At 44.1% G+C, this 26,301-nt stretch overlaps 1 protein-coding gene across 1 annotated transcript in view; it reads left to right on the forward strand.

Moving 5' to 3' along the window:
• The window catches only part of DNAJC7 (DnaJ heat shock protein family (Hsp40) member C7), a 53,290-nt gene extending 28,084 nt beyond the window's left edge, over positions 1–25,206 (forward strand). Inside the window, exons 3-14 of the mRNA XM_077252154.1 lie at positions 1,140–1,264; positions 2,956–3,069; positions 3,158–3,232; positions 9,340–9,458; positions 11,117–11,270; positions 11,915–12,079; positions 13,698–13,789; positions 16,276–16,349; positions 18,055–18,201; positions 18,308–18,460; positions 18,613–18,675; positions 22,932–25,206. Coding sequence (XP_077108269.1) covers positions 1,140–1,264; positions 2,956–3,069; positions 3,158–3,232; positions 9,340–9,458; positions 11,117–11,270; positions 11,915–12,079; positions 13,698–13,789; positions 16,276–16,349; positions 18,055–18,201; positions 18,308–18,460; positions 18,613–18,675; positions 22,932–22,969 — 1,319 coding nt within the window. The 3' untranslated portion in view covers positions 22,970–25,206. The remainder of the gene's footprint in view (positions 1–1,139; positions 1,265–2,955; positions 3,070–3,157; positions 3,233–9,339; positions 9,459–11,116; positions 11,271–11,914; positions 12,080–13,697; positions 13,790–16,275; positions 16,350–18,054; positions 18,202–18,307; positions 18,461–18,612; positions 18,676–22,931) is intronic.
• Positions 25,207–26,301: the final 1,095 nt, after the last annotated feature.

Below are 26,301 nucleotides of genomic sequence, written 5' to 3' on the forward strand. Positions count from 1 at the left end.
AGCCGCCCGCACTCAGCACAGCCGCCCGCACTCAGCACAGCCGCCCGCACTCAGCACAGCCGCCCGCACTCAGCACAGCCGCCCGCACTCAGCACAGCCGCCCGCACTCAGCACAGCCGCCCGCACTCAGCACAGCCGCCCGCACTCAGCACAGCCGCCCGCACTCAGCACAGCCGCCCGCACTCAGCACAGCCGCCCACCCGCCTGGGGGCGCAGGATGGAGCAGCACGTGATAGGATGGGGGCGCAGGATGGAGCAGCACGTGATAGGATGGGGGCGCAGGATGGAGCAGCACGTGATAGGATGGGGGCGCAGGATGGAGCAGCACGTGATAGGATGGGGGCGCAGGATGGAGCAGCACGTGATAGGATGGGGGCGCAGGATGGAGCAGCACGTGATAGGATGGGGGCGCAGGATGGGAGCAGCACGTGATAGGATGGGGGCGCACGGTGGAGCAGCACATGACAGGATGGGGGCGCACGGTGGAGCAGCACATGACAGGATGGGGGCGCAGGATGGAGCAGCACATGACACGGTGGAGCAGCACATGACAGGATGGGGGCGCAGGATGGAGCAGCACATGACACGGTGGAGCAGCACATGACAGGATGGGGGCGCAGGATGGAGCAGCACATGACACGGTGGAGCAGCACATGACAGGATGGGGGCGCAGGATGGAGCAGCACATGACACGGTGGAGCAGCACATGACAGGATGGGGGCGCAGGATGGAGCAGCACATGACACGGTGGAGCAGCACATGACAGGATGGGGGCGCAGGATGGAGCAGCACATGACACGGTGGAGCAGCACATGACAGGATGGGGGCAGCACATACCAGGATGGAGACCATATACCAATATAAATGCTCGCCACCCGGGCGTAGAACGGGTTCAATAGCATATATATATATATATATATATATATATATATATATATATATATATATATATATATATATATATATATATATTTTTTACCCAAAGGTAAATTCTGCGCTCATTTTCATGGAAGTGTTTCTTCCACTGACAGGAGAAATGGTGCCATCTAAGGATGCTAAGTGGAATTGCAGGCTTTTCTCTAGTTAATTTGTTAGTCCAATTTTATTTTCTATTGATGCAGATTTTTATTTTTTTACAGATTGCTCAAGCAAAAACGCTAGTTACTATGGAAATCGAGCGGCTACACTGATAATGCTCGGGAAGTTTCGGGAGGCTCTGGAAGACGCCCAGCAAGCTGTTCGGCTAGATGACTCTTTTGTGAAGGTTGGTACTACGGGCTCTGCTGTTTTCTGGAGGAGATATTTTGGGGTTTGTGGACACCTCTTCACTGTGTTCTGTAGAAACCTAGCTTAGAATACCTTCACCAGTAATGGTAAACAGCAGACTTTCCTTTTGGTGAATCCGCAGGAGAATACTGATGCAAGTCTCATCCACTCACTGCAGAAATGTACCTGTACCTAAAATGACCTGCGGATTTTAACCCCTTTTGCAACAGCTGCCATACATAATTAATTTAAAGACGGGCTCAAAAACTGAGCCTGTGACATATAGGTTGGGTGCCGGCTGCGTTACATTGCAGGCACTTGAGAGCAACTGACTCCGATCGCATCAGTTTAACTTCTTAAAGGGGTAGTCCCATCCCAATATGTAGTAGGTGTAGTAATAATAATTAGCAAATGCCTCCAATTAGAAATGAAATAGTTTTTCTGATTCTCTATCTCTCTTCCCTCATGTGCAGGCATTGCAGGACCTTAGGTATCCATGGTTATGACCACTAGCAACTAACTAACTGTTACTATATTAGTGGCCGTGACCATGGATATCTAAAATCTTGCAATGCCTGCAAATGAGGAAAGACCTAGCGAATCAGAAAAACTATACAACATTTCTAATTAGAGGTATTTACTAATATTATTATTATTACTACATATTGGGATAGGATCTTGGAGATGGGAATACCACTGTAAGTGCAACTGTCAGGCATGTCAGTGGCATATGAATGGCTTTCAGTATGATAGGATGCCAGCCATTGGTCCACTGCATGATGCGGTCATGGGGTCTCGTCAGCCTGTTGGCCTGCTAAAGAACATCATAGGAGATCATCACATTCACAATAGACTTCACCAGTGCAGTGAATTAAATAGGCAATCAAGCCATCGCAGGTTCAGGTCCCTTAATGGGACTTTACATTAAAATGTAAAAAAAACATTCTGATAAATGTAATAAAAAAAAAATTAAATTAAACCATCAGAATTAGCATTTTTTTTTTAAATCACTTCCCTTCCTCCTTCCCAAGAAAGGAAGAAACAGGAAAAGTTGTGGGTATCTCCAGAAAAAAACAAAATTTGGTTTACATTTTGAAAGTCATCAATTTTTGTATACTATTATAATATTAAAGAAAAGACTTTGAAAGTTTGATATCGCCGTAATCGTATCGACCTGCAATGTCCTATTGCCAGTTTGTTTGACTTCATAATGTGCGCTGGAACTCCAAAACCCCAAGATAGTGGAATTGCTTCTTTTTTTTTCACTATTTCACTTTACTTTTTTTTTATACAGTTTAAAGCTTTGTGAATGACACCATTAATTTTACTATGTCGATTGGAGGAATGATATGATATGTTCCCTCTGTTTTTCACCTTTTGCAGTATACTCTAATGATTACTAGTGATGAGTGTAAGTGCTCGTTACTCAAGTTTGCTGAGGGTGCTTGGGTGTGCACGGAATGTCACGGGTGCTCGAGTGACATGCCACAAAACATGCGGGGCTTGCATATGACAGACACTGTCAATCCCTGCGTCTTTTGTGTCTGTCTAACATCCGCAAAACATGGGGACACAAACATTTCACTCGAGCACCCGCGATACTCTGTGCATACCCGAGCACCCGCGGCAAACTCGAGTAACGAGCACTTGCGCCCATCGCTAGTGATTACATAATTTATTCTTTTCTAGGGCCATCAACGAGAGGGGAAGTGTCACTTGACCCTGGGAAATGCTATGGCTGCTACCCGGTGTTTTCGGAAGGTGTTAGAACTGGAGCCAAATAACGAGCAGACCCGGCAGGAGGTAAGAGTAATGTCCTCATGGAAGGTGTGTGCACACAGACGAGAACTACTGCTCCACATCTTCACCCTTTGTTGTCTTTTCCTTTTAGTTGAAGAACGCAGCAGCTGTATTAGAGTATGAAAGGATTGGGGAAGCCGACTTTGAAAAGCGGGATTTCCGGAAGGTTAGCTGACTTACCTATGGGTAGGAAGGGTGGGCTTGCTCATGTAATGACTCATGACTGTGCCCAATTGCAACATTTTTAGCAATGCTACTAATGTCCAGTATTTGGCAGCTTCAAAGTAAAGGGAATCTGTCACCTAATTTTGGCTCTATAAACTGCGGCCACGCCATCAGGGGCTTATCTACAGCATTCTGGAATGCTGTAGATAGGCCCCCATGTAACCTGAAAGATGAGCCAAACAAGTTAGATTATACTCCCCCAGGGGCGGTCCGAAGGGCGTCGCAGGTCTGGGTCCGGTGCCTCCTATCTTCATACGATGTCATCATCCTCCTCGCTTCTGTCGCGGCTCCTGCGCAGGCGTAATTCTCTGCCCTGTTGAGGGCAGAGCAAAGTACTGCAGTGCACAGACATCGGGCCTCTGACCTTTTCCGGGGCCTGCGCACTGCAGAATTACGCCTGCACAGGAGCCGCGACAACAGCCATAAGGATGACGACATCGTATAAAGATAGGAGGCGCCGGACCCGCAATGCCCATCGGACCGAATGCTGTAGATAAGCCCCTGATGGCGGAGGCCGCAGTTTATAGGGCCAATATTAAGTGACAGATTCCCTTTAAAAGGGTTTTACAAGTTTCAGAAAACTTTAGCTCCCAGGCAAGTAGATAGCATGAGCTGCTGAGCTCATTGATTGGCTGCAGCGCTGTTCATATGATCCGTCGCTGTCTGTCGTTTGCAACAATGGAACCCTATGGCGCCGGATCCGTCAAATGCCGGAATCTGGCGACAGATTTCTTTTTATATATATATATATATATATATATATATATATATATATATATATATATATATATATATATATATATATATATATATATATATATATATATATATATATTTTATTTTTTATTTTTTTTTAATCCAATTAGCTGTATCAGCTAGTCGGATCCGTCAAAAAACCGGATCCGTCGCATCAGTTTTTCACAATCTGCTACGGATCCCTTTTTTTCACCATCTTGACGGATTGTGCCTGACTGCAAAAAACTGATGTGTAAAAGCAGCCTTAATGCACACTTGTCACGAATCACAAGGAGGATATTTTTATCATCCCACCGCTGACACCAATATGTCATGAATCGGGGGTGTTTGGTTGGCCCCGGTTCTTTTCTGAAGAGGATTAATCTATATCCCAGTTCCGGTTTGGAGCTTGCAGCTCTCTGGCGCCCCCTTACCCTCAGGTCAGACAGGCCTCTCTGTCCATCACGAACTGTCGCTCCTCAGCTGGGCAAAGATGTAGAAACTAGTCTTTGATCATCAGGTCTTGCAGCTGTGCAAAGGTGGTCACTGACAATCCCTGGGTCCACTGGACAAACTAGGTCCCGAGTCCATGCGCCACATAGCTGTAACTGTCATGTGGGCCACGTTGGAGGTTCCGGAACTTTTTTACGGTAAACCTCAGGTGTAAGCTGGTACTTTATCAGGGCCTGCTTGATGGCCTCATAGTCTTCATCTTGGTCTGGAGGGAGAGAAGCAAACGCCTCCATAGCTTTGCCTTTTAGCCCTGGGGTTAGGTATCGGGCCCATTGGTTCCAGGCAGCTGGTACTGTCTGCAGGCTTTCTCAAGTGCCAGCAGAAAAGTGTCCAAGTCCCGTCCTTTTCCATCACAGGAAAGTGCTCTGGCCGGGGTTTAGGGATCTGAGCGCTGTTGGGCTCGCCGTTGGACTGGGACGACCTCGGCCCCTGAAGTCGGGCTAACTCCAGCTGGTACTTCCGCTCATGCTTGCTGCTCGCTCTCTCCGCCTCCCGCTGGGCCTCTGCTTTCACTTGGTATTTGCTGGATCAGCCACAGACGTCCATCACGGTCTTCGGCGGGGAGTTGTTCCAAGGCCATCGGCAGGTGGGGGTCCAATACCCCCTGGTTGCAAGTAGGGCCGGCATTCAGTGGTTGGAACTCGGCTGCAGCACCACCTGCGCAGGTGCTGGCGTCTGCGTCCACTGGGCTCTGAGAGCGGTCTTGAGCGGCTTCCCATTGCACCAGATCTGCAACCAGTTGGCTTTTGTTTTTGCCCGCAGAGTCAATCTGCTTCGACATGCACAAGACAGTAAGAGTGTCCTTGGTCTGCTTCTTATAAAAGGCCTCTCCCAGCATAGCCATGGTTGCCAAATAAAAGATAGGACAGAAAAATGAAGAGGAGGTTAGGGGGTAATTGCTATACGCACTATTGTGTCAGGACTAGTAAACACTGAGTTAGTTCTCCAAAACTTTTGCACAGAGTCCTCGAAAGAACCGTGCAAGCTTTTAGTGAGAGGAATGATTGCTCAAACCAGATCACTACTGCTCTATTATCCCACCGCTCTGCCACCAATATGTCACGAGTCACGGGGGATATTGTTATCCCACCACTGACACCAATAAGTCATGAACTGGGGGTGTTTGGTTGGCCCCGATTCTTTTCTTAATGAGTTTTATCTATATCCCAGTTCCAGTTTGGATCTTGCAGCTCTCTGGCGCCCCCTTACCCTCAGGTCAGACAGGGTACTGCACCTAAAATAATTAGTCTCCAGAAAGGCTGCCTTACTATGTACTGGCTAATGGGCACACTGCAGCGAAGGGCGATATAACTACTCCCACTCAGGCGGGAGCAATAATTATCAACGCCAGTTTCCCCAAAAGCGCAGGACTATTCCGCTGCCACCAGCTCCTATCTCTTAATAATGGGTCAGGAGCCAACCCAATTAGTAGCGTAATTTTACTTCATAGGACATGACAGTACGTTATAGAGCAAGGAGAAGCGAAGCTAGTAATTTGATATATTTTGCTCCAAAAGGTAGGCAGTGTTTACAAAAGGGTAAAAAGATATTATAAAAGACAAGTATCGTATGTACAGACAATTACAAAAATAACAGGGATTAAAGGTGAAAATCAACTTGCAGTTCTTTCATATCATTCAATGGTACGCCATGTGGTGGCGGGGAGGACACTTTCCCAAAATCATCAGGTCAGAGTGCACAGCCTGTCGTAGCTGAATCCCCTGGCAAAAGACCCCCCCTTGTCTGGGCCTCTGAGTTTTATACCTTTGCCCAAAACTAAGGGTCTCTCAACCCCCCCCCCCCGGATGACCTTATAGTTTGGGCAGAGCTATGGAATGCACTCCTCTCTTTCTTGAGTATATGAAAAAACATCATCACACATATCTCAGCGTATGAACCTCGTAGAAAGATGACACCCGTGTGGTTATGCTCAGCATGACATGGGTGTTCATTTAAGTATAAACATGGGGTAGCTGGGAGACGCGGTAAGTTAGTGCATCTCATCCAGGATGGCACTTCAATGCGATCTGTGGCAAGAAGGTTAGCTGTGTATGTCAACAGTGTCCAGAGCGTGGAACAGATAACAGGAGAGGTGGAGGGGGCTGTAGGAGGGTATCAACCCAGCAGCAGAACCACTATCTCCTCCTTTTCGCAAGGAGGAACAGGAGGAGCATTTCCAGAGCCCTGAAAATGACCTCCATCAGGCCACTAACATCCATGTGTCTGCTCAAACTGTCAAATAGACTCCATGAGGGTGGTATGAGGGCCCGATGTCCCCAAGTGGGTGTTTTGCTTACAGCCTGACACCGTGCAGGGTATTTGCCATAGAACATCAAGATTGGCAGATTCGATATTGGCGCTCTGTGCACTTCACAGGTGAGTGTAGGTTCACACTGAGCCCATGTGACAGAGTCTGGAGACGCCGTGAAGAACGTTCTTCTGCTTGCAGCATCCTACAGCACTGCCAGTTTGGCAGTGGGTCAGTAATGGTGTGGGGAGGCATTTCTCTGGAGGGCCGCACAGCCCTCCATGTGCTAGCCAGAGAGACCCTGACTGCCCTTAGGTACTGGATGAGAACCTCAGACCCATTGTGAGACTATATACAGGAGCACAGGGCCCTGGGCTCCTTCTGAAGAATGACAGTGCTAGTCCTCATGTTTCTGAAGTGTGTCAGCAGTTCCTGCATGATGAAGGCATTGATGCTGTGGACTGGCCCGCCCGTTCCCCAGACCTGAATCCAGTTGAGCACATCTGGGACATCATGTCTCATTCCATCCACCAATGTTACATTGCACCACAGACTGTCCAGGAGTTGACATGCTTTAATCCAGGTCTGGGAGGAGATCCCTCAGGAGAAGATCCGCCGCCTCATCAGGAGCATGCCCAGGCGTTGTAGGGAGGTCATACAGGCACTTGGAGGCCACACACACTACTGAGCATCATTTCCTTGTCTTGTGGCATTTCCACTGACGTTGGATTAGCCTGTAATATTATTTTCCACGTTGATTTTGAGTATCATTCCAAATCCAGACCTCCATGGGATTTTAATTTGGACTTGCATAGATCATTTTTATATTCTCAACGCATTCCACTATGTAATGAATAAAGATTTGCAACTAGAATATTTCAATCAGTGATATCTAGGATTTGGTATTTTAGTGTTCCCTTTATTTTTTTGAGCGGTGTATCTTCACAGCACACAGAGCTCCTTCATGGACATGGATCGTAATACCTTCAGATCGGACAATTTTTCATTTTTAATCTGTAAATTCTTTTCCTCCTATTCTTCTAAATAATTTTTTTTCCCATCAGTTTAGTAATTTGAGAGTGGTAGGAGCTGTAGTTCTGACTTCTGAGCTGTACATGTCTAAAAGATCTTTAGGCGATTAGTTGTGTCTCAGAATCCGGACCCTCCACTGATCTGCACAGAATTTAAAGGGCCTACAGCATCTAAAAAGTTAACCAAAAGTTCACTTATTCTTTTAAATATGAAGTTCTGCATCAGAAACACTAATCTGACTACTATGAAATTATAAAGTAAATTTTATCTTAAAAGTTTCAAAAGTTGAAGTTTTGACTACTGCAGCAATAAATATTATTATATTAGTGCACTTTTCTTCTTACCCAGTGTATATATTGGCTATTGTGGGTCCGACGCTGAGTTTCTGTGCCTATTCTTGTTGTCAACTATTGTTTACAGCACTAACGTCACATCAACAGGTCTGCAGACAATCACTGAACTGGGCAGCTCTGCTCGCATTGATGGCATGAGTCGCTGAGCTCACTGATTGGCGGCAGCGCTGTTAATGTGACATTAGCCCTGTCGACAATAGCTGACACTAAGAGCAGCGGCAGAGACTCGGCACTGGACCAGGGAAAAGTGAGTAAAGCCGGTTTTGTTTTGTTTTTTAAATAAATTGTAGACAGGAAAATGGGTTTTCTGATACCAGAAAAACTCCTTAAGGGTATGTTTACACTGGGCGCTATTGCTGCGTTTTTTTGCTGCTTTTTTATGCTAATTTTCAGCTGCTTTTTACAATACCAGCAAAGCCTATGAAAGTTCAGAAATCTCATGCACACACATTGGTTTTTTCTATCATCAGTATTTTGTGCTATGCTGCGTTTTTTGGACATAGAGCATGTCACTTCTTTCAGCGTTTTTGCAGCGTTTTTCACCCATTGGCTTGAATGGGTGTTGAAAAAAAACGAAGCAAAAACGCAGGTATCGTTATTTGCAGCATTTTTTCTGCTGAAAAGTCATGGACATTAGCATGGACAAAGAAACACAAAAAACACACCAAAACCGCACCAAAAAAGTACCTAAACCTGCTTTTTTGCCACAGCTTCTTTCCTGCCAAGAAATCAGGTTTTGCTGCAGAAAAAAAAGGAGCAAAAACGCTCAGTGTGAACTTACCCTTGATATTTCGCTATTAACTAGCAAATATTGATCTGCAGTGTTTTTGCGTAAAAAAAAAAAAACCCCACTAAAAATGCAGTGTTTTACTGAAAAACATTGTGTTAGAAGGCACCCTAAATCTATACACTGTTTTGTCATGTCTCGTTTCTTACATTGCACAGATCTGGCAGTGAAGGAAAGTGTCCAGACTGTAGTGATATAGAAAGCCGATGTTCAGAGCCCTCTTAGTCCTCCCATTCCTCATCTATCTCCCTAAAATGCTCACATATGTTCTAGGAGAACCCGAAAAGTTCCCTGCAGGGGTCTCCTCATAAAATGCAGAATTTTTATTTTTTCCAAGCTCGGCTGTACTCTAGTCATTTGCTCACTCTGTCTTATGTTAGGTTGTGTTCTGCATGGATCGAGCCTTAGATCTGGCCCCTGCCTGCCATCGCTTCAAAATCCTAAAAGCAGAGTGCCTGGCGCTGCTTGGCCGCTACCCAGATGCCCAGTCCGTTGCTAGGTGTGTATATGCTTCTTAGTTCTGCTTTTTTTTTTTTTCTTTTTTTTTTTAAAGCTTGAATTACATGTGTAGCCTGGTTTTCAATCATTGCAAGATAAAGGGAACTTGTCATGTCAATAAATCCTATTAACTTGCAGATATGGGGATAGCGTTCTGTCACCGTGCGGCTGCCATACTGAAAACCTGGCTGCCAGGCGGAAATCAACTGTTTTCCTCACATCAGCCTCGGGCTTTCTGTCTTAGAGGTGCGACCTGAGCGGATTAAGTCACCGCTAGGTGCATAGTGAGCAGTGTAGCTGCGCCCCGGCACTGACTGACAGCTGGCTGTGGCTGAAGTGGCTGTCAGTCAGTGCGATGGCGCAGTTACAGCCGCTGCTCACTGTGTCCTGGCCAGTGACTGAAGCCGTGCGTCTGACTGAAAGCCCAACGATGCTCTGAGCAAACGTTCAGATAACGTGGTTTCCGAGTATCTTCGGCGTGCTGAGATAGGTTTAAGTCCCTGCGGCTGCATGTTTTGCGGCTGTTAGACAAGCAGGCAATCCCCATGTGTTCAGGCTGTCTAACAGCCACATATCATGCAGCCACAGAGACTTGAACATATTATTCGAGCACGCCCAAGATACTCGGCTAACACGTGATCTGAGCACGTTCACATCACTACTGACAGACTCTCTTTAAAACCACAACTTTAGCACTGCAGTAGTAAACGGAAGCACCAGACCTTTCACTAGAATGCATGGAGGCTGCACTGGCCACCTGTAATGTGAAAGTACAACATTAGAGGGATTTATACAGAAAGACAGACAAAATGGCTGTTTTCGTCAGACAACCCATGGACAAACTGGGCTTCACTGAAGTGACTGGGGCAGACTTACCATGTACTACCACCAATCCTCTACAAAATCTTTACCTTAAAGGGGTTGTCCGGTCCAAATCAATAAGTCTGCAGCCCCTCTGTGTGCCTTGGGACTTATGAATTCCCCCCCAGTGCACGCAGGTTATGCATCAGTTATACATTTTCCCAGCTAGAGCCCATCTCGTGGGCATGGCCTTGATCCATTGTATTGAGTGAGGCCGTTCCCCGTCTAGTAATGCAGCCATCCAGAGGGTGTGGCCTCACTTAATACAAGTGTATGGAAGTGAGGCCACACCCACTGGTCAGGAGTATGTAGAACTCCTAAATAATAATAATCTTTATTTTTATATGGCTCTAACATATTCCGCAGCGCTTTACAGGTTGCACACATTATCATCACTGTCCCCAATGGGGCTCACAATCTAAATTCCCTATCAGTATGTCTTTGGAATGTGGGAGGAAACCAGAGGGAACCCAGGCAAACACGGGGAGAACATACAAACTCCTTACAGATGTTGTCCTTGGTGGGATTTGAACCCAGGACCCCCAGCGCTGCAGTGCTAACCACTGAGCCACCTCCAGTCTCAGCGCGGAAACCGGCGACTCCTTGCTGCACACAGTGACTGCAAACTTGACCTGCAGATTTGGACCGGACAACCCCTTTAATAAAGTGAATGTGATGTCACAAATTACAGTAGGATTAGTTGAACACAAAGTAAAATGATTATTTCTAAAATTACAGGAAAGGTATATATCTTGGTACCGTGGTAGCCAGTAATTTGTTTACTTGTTTCTTTTTTAGCGACATCTTACGGATGGACTCTACGAATGCGGATGCGCTGTATGTGCGGGGTCTATGTCTATACTATGAAGACTGTATTGAGAAGGCTGTACAGTTTTTTGTGCAGGCTTTAAAAATGTTCCCGGATCACCAGAAAGCGCGACTAGCCTGCAGGGTATGTGCGGGGATAATGTAGACTTTTTTTTTTAGGCTTTACATTCTTTGCTTTCAGCTGCATCCTCTCTACTTGGGCAGAATGCAAATGTTGCCTTCACATTGGAGAAGCAGAAAAATATCATCTCGGTGTATATTTCTTTTTAAGCTGGCGTTTGGAGCACATAGGTAGATTGCTTGCAACGTAGAGGGGGTGACTACACAGAATTCTGTAGGGTGGGGGGGGTACGCGTGCTGCAGAATGCTGTAGATTTCCATAGAATAATCCACTCCTCAAACCTATAATGTTGTAAAAAAACAATTGAGGGCGCTCACTAATTTGCTTTGCCATTTTTGGATGTTTAATAGATTTTCACAATTGATTTCACCCTCTGCAATGCAAAGGGTGAAATCTTCACCGGAATCTGCATGCATGTCACTGCCCATCTGCAGCCATTTCGGAGTCAGGAATTACACAGCCGCACTTATGATCTATGTTCATGACTATGTGGATTGGATGTTGGTGTAGAGAAGGAGAACTGCTCATTGGATGCCCGCTCTTGGGATCCCGGCCTGTTTTAGGGAAAAATGCATACCAGCAGGGTTGTGGGCCATTAGCAAAAAGCTTTTCATGTGGTAACATAGCGCTGTCTTTGCTTGTTGCAGAATGCCAAGGCCTTAAAAGCCAAGAAAGAAGAAGGCAACCAGGCGTTTAAAGAAGGAAACTATGAAATGGCCTACAGACTGTACTCAGAAGCTCTCAGCATAGACCCCAATAATATCAAAACAAATGCCAAATTATACTGTAATCGTGGCACTGTCAATGCGAAGGTAAGATGTAGACCGGGCGCATGCTGCCAGCGTGGTCCGTGTCTGCTGGATTGTACAGTATATTGTTACATTATGCACAACTGCCCACATATCTAGGAATATACTCGGTATTATCTCTTCTAAATATCTGTTAAAATAGCAGAAAAGTTGCCTAATTCCCTCTAGTATGTTTGCTCTGCTGCTGCAATGATGTGTTGCTTCTGGCTGCTTTGTCCTTGCTATGGGCACTGGGTAAAGGACCCCAATTATCCCACCGGTGTGTAACCGTACGTCACTACACCACATAGGCAAACAACCAAGGAAATGCCGTGTTCCTTCTGTCTGCCATTGTTCCTCTACCTATAAAGTTGTCTGGCATTATGATACTGATATCAATATCAGATTGGTGGGGGTCCGACACCCAGCACTCCCACCCATCAGCTAGTTTCAGTGCTGGCTTGGATGTAAATGGTTAACAGAGCCGGAAAACAGCATGAAGCCATTCAATAGGAGGAGTCTAAAGCAGTTGATCACTGGGGTGCCCGATATTGGACCCCCACCCATCTGGACAACCCCTTTTAAATAGGAAGAAAACATTTAATCAGGTACGTTTTTTTTATATTGGAAGTTCAGCTGTGGAATTAGGCCTCAACAATGCAAAAAATATATTGAAGAGGCCATACCTTAAACTTAAAGCATGGCATAAAAATGGAGGAAAACTGGAGTTTTAGGGCTAAAGAGTATATTTTTTTTTAGTTATATTTAAGTGAACAATTAGAAAACATCACATAAAAAAGACATGTAACGGGGTAACCAGCAGTGTATGCATCTATAAAAGTGAGGTAAACATGCACAGGTGGGTGTATATGTTAATATCTGTAAAAACACGTTCCTCAGCAACTTGACAGCCTGTTCCCAAAAAGTATAGTCAAAGGTATAAATTGCTACCCATCGTGCCAGAATACACCGCAGACTTTACCGCATGAAGAATAACTGACACGTTTGGCGTATTGAATAACACTGCTTTCTCAAGGGGGTCCCCTTTAAGTAGTAGTGATGGAGTTAAAGGGGCTGTTCCACAAAATAATATACATTTGAATCAATAGATTTTGGATGAAAAAAATCTGATTAGATGTGTTTTTTTTATTTTTTTTTTATTTTAAATGTTCCTGTGCCGAGATAATCTTATAAATGTGCCCCTACTGTGTACTGTGTAATGGCTGTGTCTGACTGTACAGTAACTTGGTCTGGGCAGGGAAGGAGGGAAAAGAGACTACACAGAAAGCAGGACAGCTCAGGATCACAGCTGATTGTGTGAGGTAAAACATTGCTTAAAAACAGGTAGTGAAATGTTTTACCTCACAAAAAAAATCAGCTGTTATCCCATGCGGTCCTGTCTATATACTCCTTTGCTTCCACCCATGGAGCTGTGGTACGATCAGACAGCCATTACACAGTAAATGCACACTTATAAGATCATCTCAGCACAGGTACATTTGTTTAATCACTTCCTATTGTGGAAACTATTATTATTCCAAGATTTATTGTTTAAAATGAACGTTGGAAAAACCCGTTTATTGTTTAATCTTAAATCCAATTATTACACCTAATATAATTCTATATGATGTGATCTCTGCAGCTCAAGAAACTGGACGAGGCCATAGATGATTGTACAAATGCAATAAAACTGGACGAAACGTATATCAAGGCGTATTTACGGAGAGCACAATGGTAAGGAACTAGAATGTGCAATGTAAACGTATTGATGTGACTGGTTCTGGTATTGATGTGGGAACTGTGTTCTCTCCCTTAGCTTTGAGGGTAGCGGGGTTGGTGACATTAGGCCTACAGGTATCTGCCAGGCCGCGTGTGTGAGTGGCAAGTATTGGGCACCTGTCCTGATCTGATGCAGAAGTGACCCGAGTAAGAATGCTATAAATAGGATGAGAGCGCCAGCCTACCACCCCTGGCCTGATCTAATGTAGAAGTGACCAGAGTAAGAATGCCATAGATAGGATGAGAGCGCCAGTCTACCACCCCTGTCCTGATCTAATGTAGAAGTGACCGGAGTAAGAATGCCATAGATAAAATGAGAGCGCCAGTCTACCACCCCTGTCCTGATCTAATGTAGAAGTGACCGGAGTAAGAATGCCATAGATAGGATGAGAGCGCCAGTCTACCACTCCTGTCCTGATCTAATGTAGACGTGACCGGAGTAAGAATGCCATAGTTAGGATGATAGTGCCAGCCTACCACCCCTGTCCTGATCTAATGTAGAAGTGACCGGAGTAAGAATGCCATAGATAGGATGAGAGCGCCAGTCTACCATCCCTGTCCTGATCTAATGTAGAAGTGACCGGAGTAAGAATGCCATAGATAGGATGAGAGCGCCAGTCTACCACCCCTGCCCTGATCTAATGTAGAAGTGACCGGAGTAAGAATGCCATAGATAGGATGAGAGCGCCAGTCTACCACCCCTGGCCTGATCTAATGTAGAAGTGACCGGAGTAAGAATGCCATAGATAGGATGATAGTGCCAGCCTACCACCCCTGTCTTGATCTAATGTAGAAGTGACCGGAGTAAGAATGCCATAGATAGGATGAGAGCGCCAGTCTACCACTCCTGTCCTGATCTAATGTAGACGTGACCGGAGTAAGAATGCCATAGATAGGATGATAGTGCCAGCCTACCACCCCTGTCCTGATCTAATGTAGAAGTGACCGGAGTAAGAATGCCATAGATAGGATGATAGTGCCAGCCTACCACCCCTGTCCGGATCTAATGTAGAAGTGACCGGAGTAAGAATGCCATAGATAGGATGATAGTGCCAGCCTACCACCCCTGTCTTGATCTAATGTAGAAGTGACCGGAGTAAGAATGCCATAGATAGGATGATAGTGCCAGTCTACCACACCTGTCCTGATCTAATCTAGAAGTGACCGGAGTAAGAATGCCATAGATAGGATGATAGTGCTAGTCTACCACCCCTGTCCTGATCTAATCTAGAAGTGACCGGTGTAAGAATGCCATAGATAGGATGAGAGCGCCTATCTACCACTCCTGTCCTGATCTAATGTAGACGTGACCGGAGTAAGAATGCCATAGATAGGATGATAGTGCCAGCCTACCACCCCTGTCCTGATCTAATGTAGAAGTGACCGGAGTAAGAATGCCATAGATAGGATGAGAGCGCAAGTCTACCACCCCTGGCCTGATCTAATGTAGAAGTGACCGGAGTAAGAATGCCATAGATAGGATGAGAGCGCCTATCTACCACTCCTGTCCTGATCTAATGTAGACGTGACCGGAGTAAGAATGCCATAGATAGGATGATAGTGCCAGCCTACCACCCCTGCCCTGATCTAATGTAGAAGTGACCGGAGTAAGAATGCCATAGATAGGATGAGAGCGCCAGTCTACCACCCCTGGCCTGATCTAATGTAGAAGTGACCGGAGTAAGAATGCCATAGATAGGATGAGAGCGCCAGTCTACCACCCCTGGCCTGATCTAATGTAGAAGTGACCGGAGTAAGAATGCCATAGATAGGATGATAGTGCCAGCCTACCACCCCTGTCTTGATCTAATGTAGAAGTGACCGGAGTAAGAATGCCATAGATAGGATGAGAGCGCCAGTCTACCACTCCTGTCCTGATCTAATGTAGACGTGACCGGAGTAAGAATGCCATAGATAGGATGATAGTGCCAGCCTACCACCCCTGTCCTGATCTAATGTAGAAGTGACCGGAGTAAGAATGCCATAGATAGGATGATGGTGCCAGCCTACCACCCCTGTCCGGATCTAATGTAGAAGTGACCGGAGTAAGAATGCCATAGATAGGATGATAGTGCCAGCCTACCACCCCTGTCTTGATCTAATGTAGAAGTGACCGGAGTAAGAATGCCATAGATAGGATGATAGTGCCAGTCTACCACACCTGTCCTGATCTAATCTAGAAGTGACCGGAGTAAGAATGCCATAGATAGGATGATAGTGCTAGTCTACCACCCCTGTCCGGATCTAATGCAGTATGCTGACCATGCGATCAATGAAGGGATGAGAGCTCTGCGAAGACGAGGCCATAGATGATTGGACAAATGGTCTTTGCCATTTTTACCAGACCGGCTGTTAGCACCTGTAAATCCATCATTGTCATGATCTTTCTTAGCCCAAGCCTCAATAACGTCAGACATAACAAACCTTGTATTTGTGTTCAGTTACACAGACACCGAACAATATGAAGAAGCCGTTCGAGACTATGAGAAGGTTTACCAGACAGAAAATACAAAAGGTGGGTTCACCGTTGTGCAGCGGAGCTCTCGTGCACGTTCTCTGACTCTGTGCTGTGTGAAATATTTCTGACACAGAATTTTAGAATCTACGTCTTTTACTTTCCTTCCCCACCGTGGATTTTTCTTACCTTCTTTCATAATTGTAGTCATAGAATGCATCTGCAAAAACCTGAAAAGACCGGGTAAAGAAGCGGGCGCCTGTAATGGGGGAGCCTTCCTGAATATATTTTACACCAGTGTCCAGTTCTGCGCCATCGGTGCCCCGATTTTCTTCAGAGAATAGCCACTTCAGAATTTTTGAAAGAACTCAGATGGCGGCAATGTAGTCACATGTTAGTGTTTGTATTATGGCAGCGATACTCTGATCTGACCTTGTGATCCCCATTGATCTGCAGCAGTCCACAGTTTTGTTTTTTTTTGTTTTTGTTTTGGAACAGCGACATCCACTGAAATGTAGCTGGTACTGCGCCTCAGCTGGTAATAACCATGATACATTTGCTCCGTTGCTTGTCTCTGTTGCTGGACGCATATTATGGACTTTTTGCTTGTACCAAGAAATTGAAAGTCCCGGAACACATTTTTTTTAAAGATCCGTTTGTTAAAAACCTGGTTATCAATTCAGTTGTAATTTCATCTGAGAGTAGCATAATGTAGAGACAGAGACCCTGATTAGAGCGATGTGTCAGTTATGGGGCTGCTTGCTGTGGTTTTGATACAGTGATTTTATCAGCAGCAGATCATCAGTAGAGGACTAGTAAACGTCCTGCCATGTAGTATTCCATAGACATGAGCTCTGTATAACCCCGTCCACACCACTGATTGGCAGCTTTCTGCCTATGCACAGTGAACACAGAAAGCTGCAAATCGGTGGTTTGTGTGGGGTAATACACGGCTCAGCATCCAGACAACTTGTTAATCTGCTGCAGATTAGGCAACGATTTTATCAAAACTGCAGCAAGCAGCCAAGTAAGTGATACATTGTGGGAATCAGGGTCTCGGCCCCTACATCATGCTGCTTTCAGATGGGGTAGCAAAAATCTTGTGAAAGATCTTTTAAAGTGCTTATTCACAAAAGAGATCGTATTTGCCTTACCGATTCACCGCTGGTATTCACGCTTCACTACACTAATCAAGTACCGTATAGTCACATGACTACTGCAGCCAATCACTGGCTACAGCGGTCATGTGGCTAGACAATACCTGTGCCAGATTCAGCTGTAATGGGGAGAAAAGGAATTGTTGGAACCAGAGCATTGTGAGATCAGTGAGTTGCACAAGACTTTTTTTTTTTTGTTCATAATATTCTGCGTTGTTTTGAGCCTATTAATATCCTGCAAAGCCCTGATGAAGTGATGACAAATTAAATAATTTTCTTTTGCATGCCAGAGGAGTTGAGATGCATGGTAAACAATAGCAGTCAGGCAGTACACATGTTCGCATAGCGTAGATTTCCATGGACAATGCCATAGTAAGCGCATACTTCAGGGAAGTTGGTGGTCTGGGCAGAAGCCCAACATTTGTCGAATACATACCCCAGTGTCTATGTGTCATTATGTGTTGTGGGGGTGGGAATGGCAGATGGCGTGCCACTGTACCAAGAAGAGCCCTCACTGGGTTCTCCACATTTGTGAGCAGACAATAGTGTATGGGGAAACAATGAGGCTTTCATTGGACATTTTTCTCCTTACACCCTTTTCGCACCAGAACACAAGCAATTCCTCAAGAATGCACAGCTGGAATTAAAGAAGAGCAAGCGGAAAGATTACTACAAGATTCTAGGGGTAGACAAGAGCGCGTCAGAGGATGAGATCAAGAAAGCGTACAGAAAACGAGCGCTTATGCATCATCCAGGTGATGGGGGATTGTCCACCAGGACGGAGTGAAGCACCTTCACTAATGATCTGTTCTTGACTTTTCAAAGATCTTTACCTACATTTCTTCTGTTTTTTCTTTTCAGACAGACACAGTGGTGCAACGACAGAAGTTCAGAAGGAGGAGGAAAAGAAATTTAAAGAAGTTGGTGAGGCCTTTACAATATTGTCAGACCCCAAGAAGAAAGCTCGTTATGACAGTGGGCAGGACTTGGAGGAGGATGGAATGAACATGGGAGGTGAGACATTGTCTGGTGGCCAAACTATGTAACATTACCCAATCCATGGTGGTTCTGTATGCTGTTGATATCTGCAACTGTAATTATGGAGCTACTCATCACTTCACATGTATCGTCATCAAATTAAAATATGTTTTATTATTATTTTTCAGATTTTGATGCCAACAATATATTTAAGGCATTTTTCAGTAGTCCCGGAGGCTTCAGCTTTGAGGGTGAGTTTATGGAGAACAAAGAAAAACAAATTCAGCTTGTACAAGAGCCATTTGGGCATGAAGGGTTAATACATTAGTGACCCCTGAGCAGTAATTGGACATGTGTGATGTCTTCTCTATACGGAAAGGATATGTGCAGAAGATGTCTGCTCTTCCTGTAGATACTCTCTTCAGAATGGTCAAACCAGTTATTCGTGTATGGAACGTTGGTATTCCAGGCTACCTTCCTCAGCCCCCATTCGGGGTCTTGTCGGGAAGTTGACCCCCTACACATAACCTGCTATTAATAAGTGAATCTCCATCTTTTTATTAGGATATTCTCCAGCACCACCACGATTTAAAAATCTACAGGTTTGATGGTAAAAAAAAAAAAAAACCCGATTCCCTCCTATGCTAAGCAGGGATCTGCAAGCTGTGGCGTTTAATTTTGTAAGCCATTCAGTTGTAGGACATGGCATCCATATTGCCATCAGTAATGGCTGCACTATCTTATTACTTAGGGTCTTAATATGGCCTTTTACCTTCAAGTTCATTCATCTTATGTTAGGTCACCTCACCACTCACTCAGCCGACATCTGTCTCTCCCAACTCCATTGTACACATGAATGTTTGGTGAGGCCGAGTACTTGTCTTTTCTGTAGAGGGTGGAGAAATCTGCTGACAGACATGTCTGGCACGGGCATATCTCCGGAGGCAGATTGAGACTAGTTGTTGGAATTCGGCTTACTGATCCGAGAGTTGGAAGTCCACCCCCCCTATACAATAGATGCTAGGCTGATCTGCCAAAATTGGCAGATTTGTCCAACGGTTTTCTAGTGTGTATAGAGACCTTAAAGGGAATTTGTCAGTAGGATCAATCCTCCTAAACTGTCTGTATGGGCATGCAGATCATAGAAAGTTCAGTAAAATGATATATGCAATCCGATGTCTTATTCCAGAGAAATCCACACTTTTCTTAATATATAAATGAGCTGTTAAGCTCTATGGGCGGGACACAAATCTTTGAGAATCTGCCTCCAGAGCTTATTTTAAAATGAAAGAGGGCGACACCAGTATGAGACATTTAATGACTGACAGTTTTCTCTTCTGATCTACATGCTTTATACTGGTAACACTCCCTTACATCTATAAAAAGCTCTGGAGGCAGATTCTCAGGGAGAGCTAAGTCTGGCCCATAAACCTTAACAACTCATTTAGTTAGTAACATAGTTATTAAGGTTGAAGGAAGACTTTTAAGTCCATCTAGTTCAACCCAAAGCCTAACCTAACATGCCCTAACATGTTGATCCAGAGGAAGGCGAAAAAAAACACCATGGTGCAAAGAGTAAGCTCCACATTGGGGAAAAAAATTCCTACCCGACTCCACATACGGCAATCAGACTAGTTCCCTGGATTAACGCCCTATCAAGGAATCTAGTAGATATAACCTGTAACATTATACTTTTCAAGAAAGGTATCCAGTCCCCTCTTAAATTTAATTAATGAATCACTCATTACAACATCATACGGCAGAGAGTTCCATTGTCTCAGTTGTTAAGAAAAATGTAGATTTCTTAGGATCAAATCGCAGATATCAAGGTATAATTTTCACCTTTCTTTGACCTGCATGCCCATATAGATGGTTTAGGCAGGCTGAACCTACTGACAGTTTCCCTTTTAAGGTTGGAAACAGTGTTTTTGGGCCATTTTCTGATCCAGCAGTAAGAAAAAGTAGAAATTGTCCGTCCTTTTATATTTCCTGTTCTAAATAATTGAAATTTGCCTAAAAGAATCTCCACAACAAAAAATTATATATGTGATTATAGGGTTATTTTCTGGCCAGGTAAAGTGTAATTGCACTTTCCCATGACTTTTTAGAATAACCTGTCGAGTGAGTACATGACGTGCACTATTATTTCTGGCCAATTTATGAATTGTATATTTTTTTTTAAGCAGTTCTCCCCTCTGCGTCTCTCTGTTCCTGTCTCTCACCAGCTTCCCTCACTATGGATTTACAGGCAGATGGATAATTTGATTGTCCCACTGAAGACAGATCTGTAAACAGATTTGAGCAGTTTTTAACATGAATCACCAGTGCAGAGAAGTGGTTGATTAGATGCTGAAAGAAGCATATTTAATATAATACTACACGGTTTCTTATACTGGTGAAAAAGCTAAAATGCTGCTACTATTTAACTTTCTATGAGGCCCTGATAAGTTTTGTCTCACGTTCTCTCGTTTCTTACACTTCATATCAATGGAGACTTGATGCAAATGAATGGCTAAGAACGATGTGATGTGAATTGACCGTATTGTGCACATTATGTAAGGAGAAGGGGATTCAGTGTACACTAATAGACACTGTACATCTATCTATGTAATGTGCAGCTGCTCGGGAGACCCTTCTCTTGACACCATTCTATGGACAATACACATGCTGTGCTCGCCCTGTCCTATGCCTCTTGTATTCTTTGTTAATGACACGGCTGTCATATATGCGCAGAGCTGGGTAGGACTGATGCTGCCGTGCCAAAGTGGTAACAGTGTATGTATGCATTTAGGTTTTTTTGTGTGTTTTTTTTTTTTTCTTTAAGGTAATGCACACTTTTGCAACCATTTTATTGGTCAAACATATTAAAAATACAAATAAAGCAAATTTTGGAAGTAGTATGGTGAAAGCACGTAAACTGCATGCAGCCCCTGTGCAGGATGCCATCTTTGATGCATTGGAACAATGAAAGATAATTGGTTGCAAAAGTTCACATACCTTATGACAAAATAATATAGCTGGAGTAAGTTGAGGTTAGTCACTTAATGCCATTGTTGTTCTACGTGGTGGCCATTCAGATACGTGACTTCTGGCTGTATACCCTAATAAGACACATGGTTTGTGGCTGTCCACATGAGGCTACCCCTTTTAAATACTGACTGCTTCAATTGATCTATCACCAGGTGTTTGCTATCCTATCTCAGAGTAGCATGATGTAGAGACAAATACCCTGATTCCAGTGATGTATCTCTTACAGGGCTGCTTGGTGTAGTTTTCATAAAGTTATCAGCAGGAGATTCACTCTAGGACTTATTTGGCATGTTACCATGTAGTCCAACCCTTACCCCACCATTGATTTGCTCCTTTCTCTGCTGTGCATAGACCGAAAGCTGCCAATCAGTGATGTGGGCAGTGTTATACAGTGATCTGAGAACTGTGAGATCTGCAGCACATAAAACCATTTTTAGGCTATGTGCACACATTGCAGATTCTATGCGTTTTTGCCGCGTTTTTTCGCCGCAAAATCGCACACACAACACAGCCCATTAAATTCAATGGGATTCTGCAATGCTGTGTATTTTTCCGCGGCGGAATCGCATCGTGGAAAAATATGCAGCATGTTCATTCTTTGTGCTGAATCGCGAGGATTCCGCACACATAGGAATGCATTGATCCGCTTATTTTCCGCATGTGGCTGTGCCCACCATGCGGAAAGTAAGCGGATCATGTGTGGAGGAGCAGAGACTCTCCTCCGGACCCTGGGTACCATATCCCTGTAAAAAAAAAAAAAATGAAAATAAAAAATTGTGATTCTCACCTTCCGGTGTCTCCGGCAGCCTTCCCCGCTCCTCGTGATGCTCGTGTTCCCAAGGATGCTTTGCGACAATGACCTGTGTTGACGTAGCGGTCTCACGTGATGCTACGTCATCTGGGGTCATTGTATCAAGGCATTACTGGGAACGGGAGCATCGCGAGGAGCGGGAAGGCTGCGGGGGCCGCCGGAAGGTGAGACTATCAGGATTCTTTATTTATTTATTTTTTTTTATTATTTTTAACATTATATCTTTTTACTATTGATGCTGCATAGGCAGCATCAATAGTAAAAAGTTGGTCTAACTTCTCAAACACTATGTTTGAAAAGTGTGACCAACCTGTCAATCATTATTCCAAGCTACAGATCGCTTGGAAAACGCTAGTGTTTAGCGGGAATACGCATGCCAATTCTGCATGCATATTTTCCGCGGCAGGGAGTTGCAGAATTGCCGCGGAAATTTCCCCTGCAATTCCGCAACGTGTGCACATAGCCTTAATCAAAACGGCAGCACGCAGTAAAGTAAGTGACAAATGACTGGATTCTGGGTCTGGGTCTCTACATCATGCTGCCCTCAGATGGGGTAGCTAAAAATCTTGTGACCCTCTGAATATTGTATACTCTTTAATGCTTCTTCTGTCTGATACATGTGTACAATAGAAGCTGTTTATTAATAAAGTCTCTTATCTCTTACAGCATCTGGACCCGGAAACTTCTTTTTCCAGTTCGGTTAACGAGCCCGTGTCCCTGAACCTCCACTCTCAAAAAGTCTTGTATCCCACCTGCCTTTCCTCCTGCCCTCCAATCCCTTCCTTCTCTGTACAAGTGTTTTAACCTGGAATAAGGACAATATTTAATCAGACTTCTCAACATCAGCAGCATCTTATGTCTCTGTTTATTAGAGAAGTGTATTTTTTTTTTAATTAATATTATTTTGACTCCATCTCGGTTTAAATACCTCTTTGTGTGCTCGTGTGTGAAGGAAAAACTGAACAAGGCATGAATGAAATTCTCAAATAAAATGTAAGAGCCTAATGAGTTTAACTTCGTCCATCGCACTGCCTGCAGAGTGTTTGGTGTCTTTGGGTAGGGGAGTACACTTGTTCCTCATCCCCCTTTGCCTACGTCAAAGCTCCTACGCGGAAGGTTCTGTAATTCTCCGGAATTGCCTGTATACGTATATTTGGATTCCTTTATCATGCATCAGAACCTCTCGTGTATAGACTCTGTTATCCCCACCTACACGTCTCTGGATTACTCTGATCCTAGTTCAGACAAACTTGGAAGTTGCATATGGTTTTACCTGTAGCAGAACTGGATCTCTTATTGCTGCTGCTGATCCGGGCAGATCAGAATGGGATCGCTGGAAATCTACTTGAGTTTTGACACAAAACATTTGGAATGGTTCAGAACATCGTAAGCCTGGTTTCCATTAGCCCTTGCCCATGCAGTTGCCATGTTATCCAGCTGGTACACATTGCGGCATAAGACAGTGATAAGTAAACCAACCTGGACTCTTTCAATGTTTTCTTCGGCTTAGTTTTTTTGTGTTCTATGTATAAATTGAACATAAGTATGTGGGCTGCAAGAAAAAACACTTTACAAATAACTGCACGTTTCTTTGTACTTTGAAATGCCAATACTTGGGTAGTGAATTAGTAGATAAGGCCCAAATCTGCAAGAAGTAGTAGAATGTCTACGAAAATATGTTCTACTTAAAGCAGCACTCCAGTATATTTTTGTCTGCCATATTTATCCATTGTTTTCCTCTGACGTGGTTCCCCTAATGCAAACTACTCTTTGCATGATACCGCTGGCTTTGACGCTGGTGGTATCTCATCGCTGCAGCTGCTCTACTCGAAGTACTATCTAAGAGCAGTAAGTCATAGGTCAGTAATGTCACCCCTGTCATCTGCTTGTGATAAGTTTCTCTGTCAGCTCAAACAATCTGGAGGCAGGGGAAAGATTCTTTACACAGTATTCCGATATCGACTGTCAGTGTATGTATTAGGGGAGCTGCAGCTAATCACTGTATAAACTCCCCTACTTTATCACTTCCCTTTTATATAGCAGGAATTATTTTGACAGCTACATGAAATGACATGCAGGGAAACTGAACATAGTGAGAAGAGTGAGAGCCTGATTCATCAAGACTAGCAGTCTTGATGTGGAGTGATGGACGCTAATGAGTAAGCATTATATGTGCAGAAAAATCCCGGAGTGCTACTTTAATAAATAAACTTATAATGGGACATTTATCATTGCGTTTGCACAAAAATTTTACGCAAACTGTGACTTTTCATTTTCATAAATGCCTACCCTAAATTTATCAATTTTTATGCCATTTATGAATTAATTTTTCAGTTCTTGTGCCAAAGCTTAAAATGATTTGAAAAAGTTTTGGTGTGAAATGCAACATTTCTATGGTTGCATTTCTATATAAAAGTTGCAAAAAAGTCGCACATTCTAGACCGTGTATAGCAGTCTTTAAAAAGGCGTGAAGCAAATACATTTATTGGAACTATTTTAAACATGCATTCAAAATCGCAATTTGTGACTTGTTTGTGATTTTTATATATTAACGTGCGACATCTGACACATGGGTCTCCAGCTTTTTTTATTTTATCATTGGGTATTGAACTATTTTAACATATTTAAAGAAAAAAAAATGAAATTTTCACAATTTCGGCATAAAGTGTGACGTTTAACACATACTGTAACATTGGGAAGTATACCACCATGTTTACATTTGCATTGGCGTAATTGCATTGGCGTAATTGGCTCCAATTTATCTTTTAAAGGGCCGCTTTTGATAAATATGGAGTGGCAGAGTTGGAACTTAAGATTTGGTGCAAATAACCCCATTTTTTGATCAATGTGGGCCATAATGTGTATCCATTGAAAGCTCCATTCACTGCAGAGTTACCATTGTAAATATGAAGGATTTCAATAAAAAGCATTTTAAACCACAGCTTTGCCTTACATGTAGTGCATAAAATATCCCACTATTCTAGTTTTTTTTTAATACATTTTATACCTAAAATGCTGATTCAAAAGGTTAAAAAGAAGATGGTTTGTAATTGTGGGGGTCTTTTAACAGGAGTCATTTTGAAGCCAGAAACTGGAAAAGGTTGCGGCATATTGTGCCAGGTCAGGACGTCAACTCATCCTACAAAATTGCAGCCACATTTGTTTTTTATGGGGGGGGGGGGACACATATAACAGTATCTGTTACTAAACTATAAATCGTCCTACATAGCTGATTTCCACCTTAATGAACGATTTTCTGATGTTTCGGTTAAACTATTGATTATTGGCTGTGACTAATTCCTGACTGATGAATGACTGCTAGAACACCAAGTGGGTATGTTGGACATTTTTGGGCTGATGATCACAAGTAGCATCATCTGGCAACAAAATTGTAATGCAGCCTTTGTGGTGTTCAGTTGGGGGGGGGGGAGGAAAAACTTTTGCGGACCATCTTCTGTGTTGGGGGGGGGGGGTTCTAGAGTTCAAAAGTTTAAGTTTTATGGGGTATGTCAAGAGCAGGAGAATTGGTTTGCCGCTGAAGGGTCTTCCTTAGGCTGGAGTCACACTACAGCGAGATACGCCCGAGTCTCGCAGGCTAAAACCAAGCTCTGGCACTCTGGAGCGGAGCGTGCGGCTCCATGTATTGCTATGCAGCCGCATGCTCCGCTCTGGAGTGCTGGCGCCAGAGCTTGGTTTTAGCCTGCGAGACTCGGGCGTATCTCGCAGGCTAATCCCGGCCTTACAGAGCTTGTCTCCTAGATCGGCCGAAAACGCTTGTTGCTGACATGCCTCATTGCTTTCCTCTCGGGTATTCACACCTGCTGTTCTGTTTCTGTCTTTGCTTTAGTTTCGTTTCCTCGTAGAGGTGAGTCTGACATGTTGGCACAGAAAGCAGTGGGTGGGACACATGTATAATCCTGAGTGGGCACATTTCTCCCTGTGCAGCTCTCTCATGTAAGGCTATGTCCACATGACTGTATTTCGGTCCAAGTGCTGTCCATGAAACAACTATCATTGCATGGGCTCACTAGGATCA

Source organism: Ranitomeya variabilis, chromosome 4 (assembly GCF_051348905.1).
Source record: "Ranitomeya variabilis isolate aRanVar5 chromosome 4, aRanVar5.hap1, whole genome shotgun sequence".
Lineage (NCBI taxonomy): Eukaryota > Metazoa > Chordata > Amphibia > Anura > Dendrobatidae > Ranitomeya > Ranitomeya variabilis.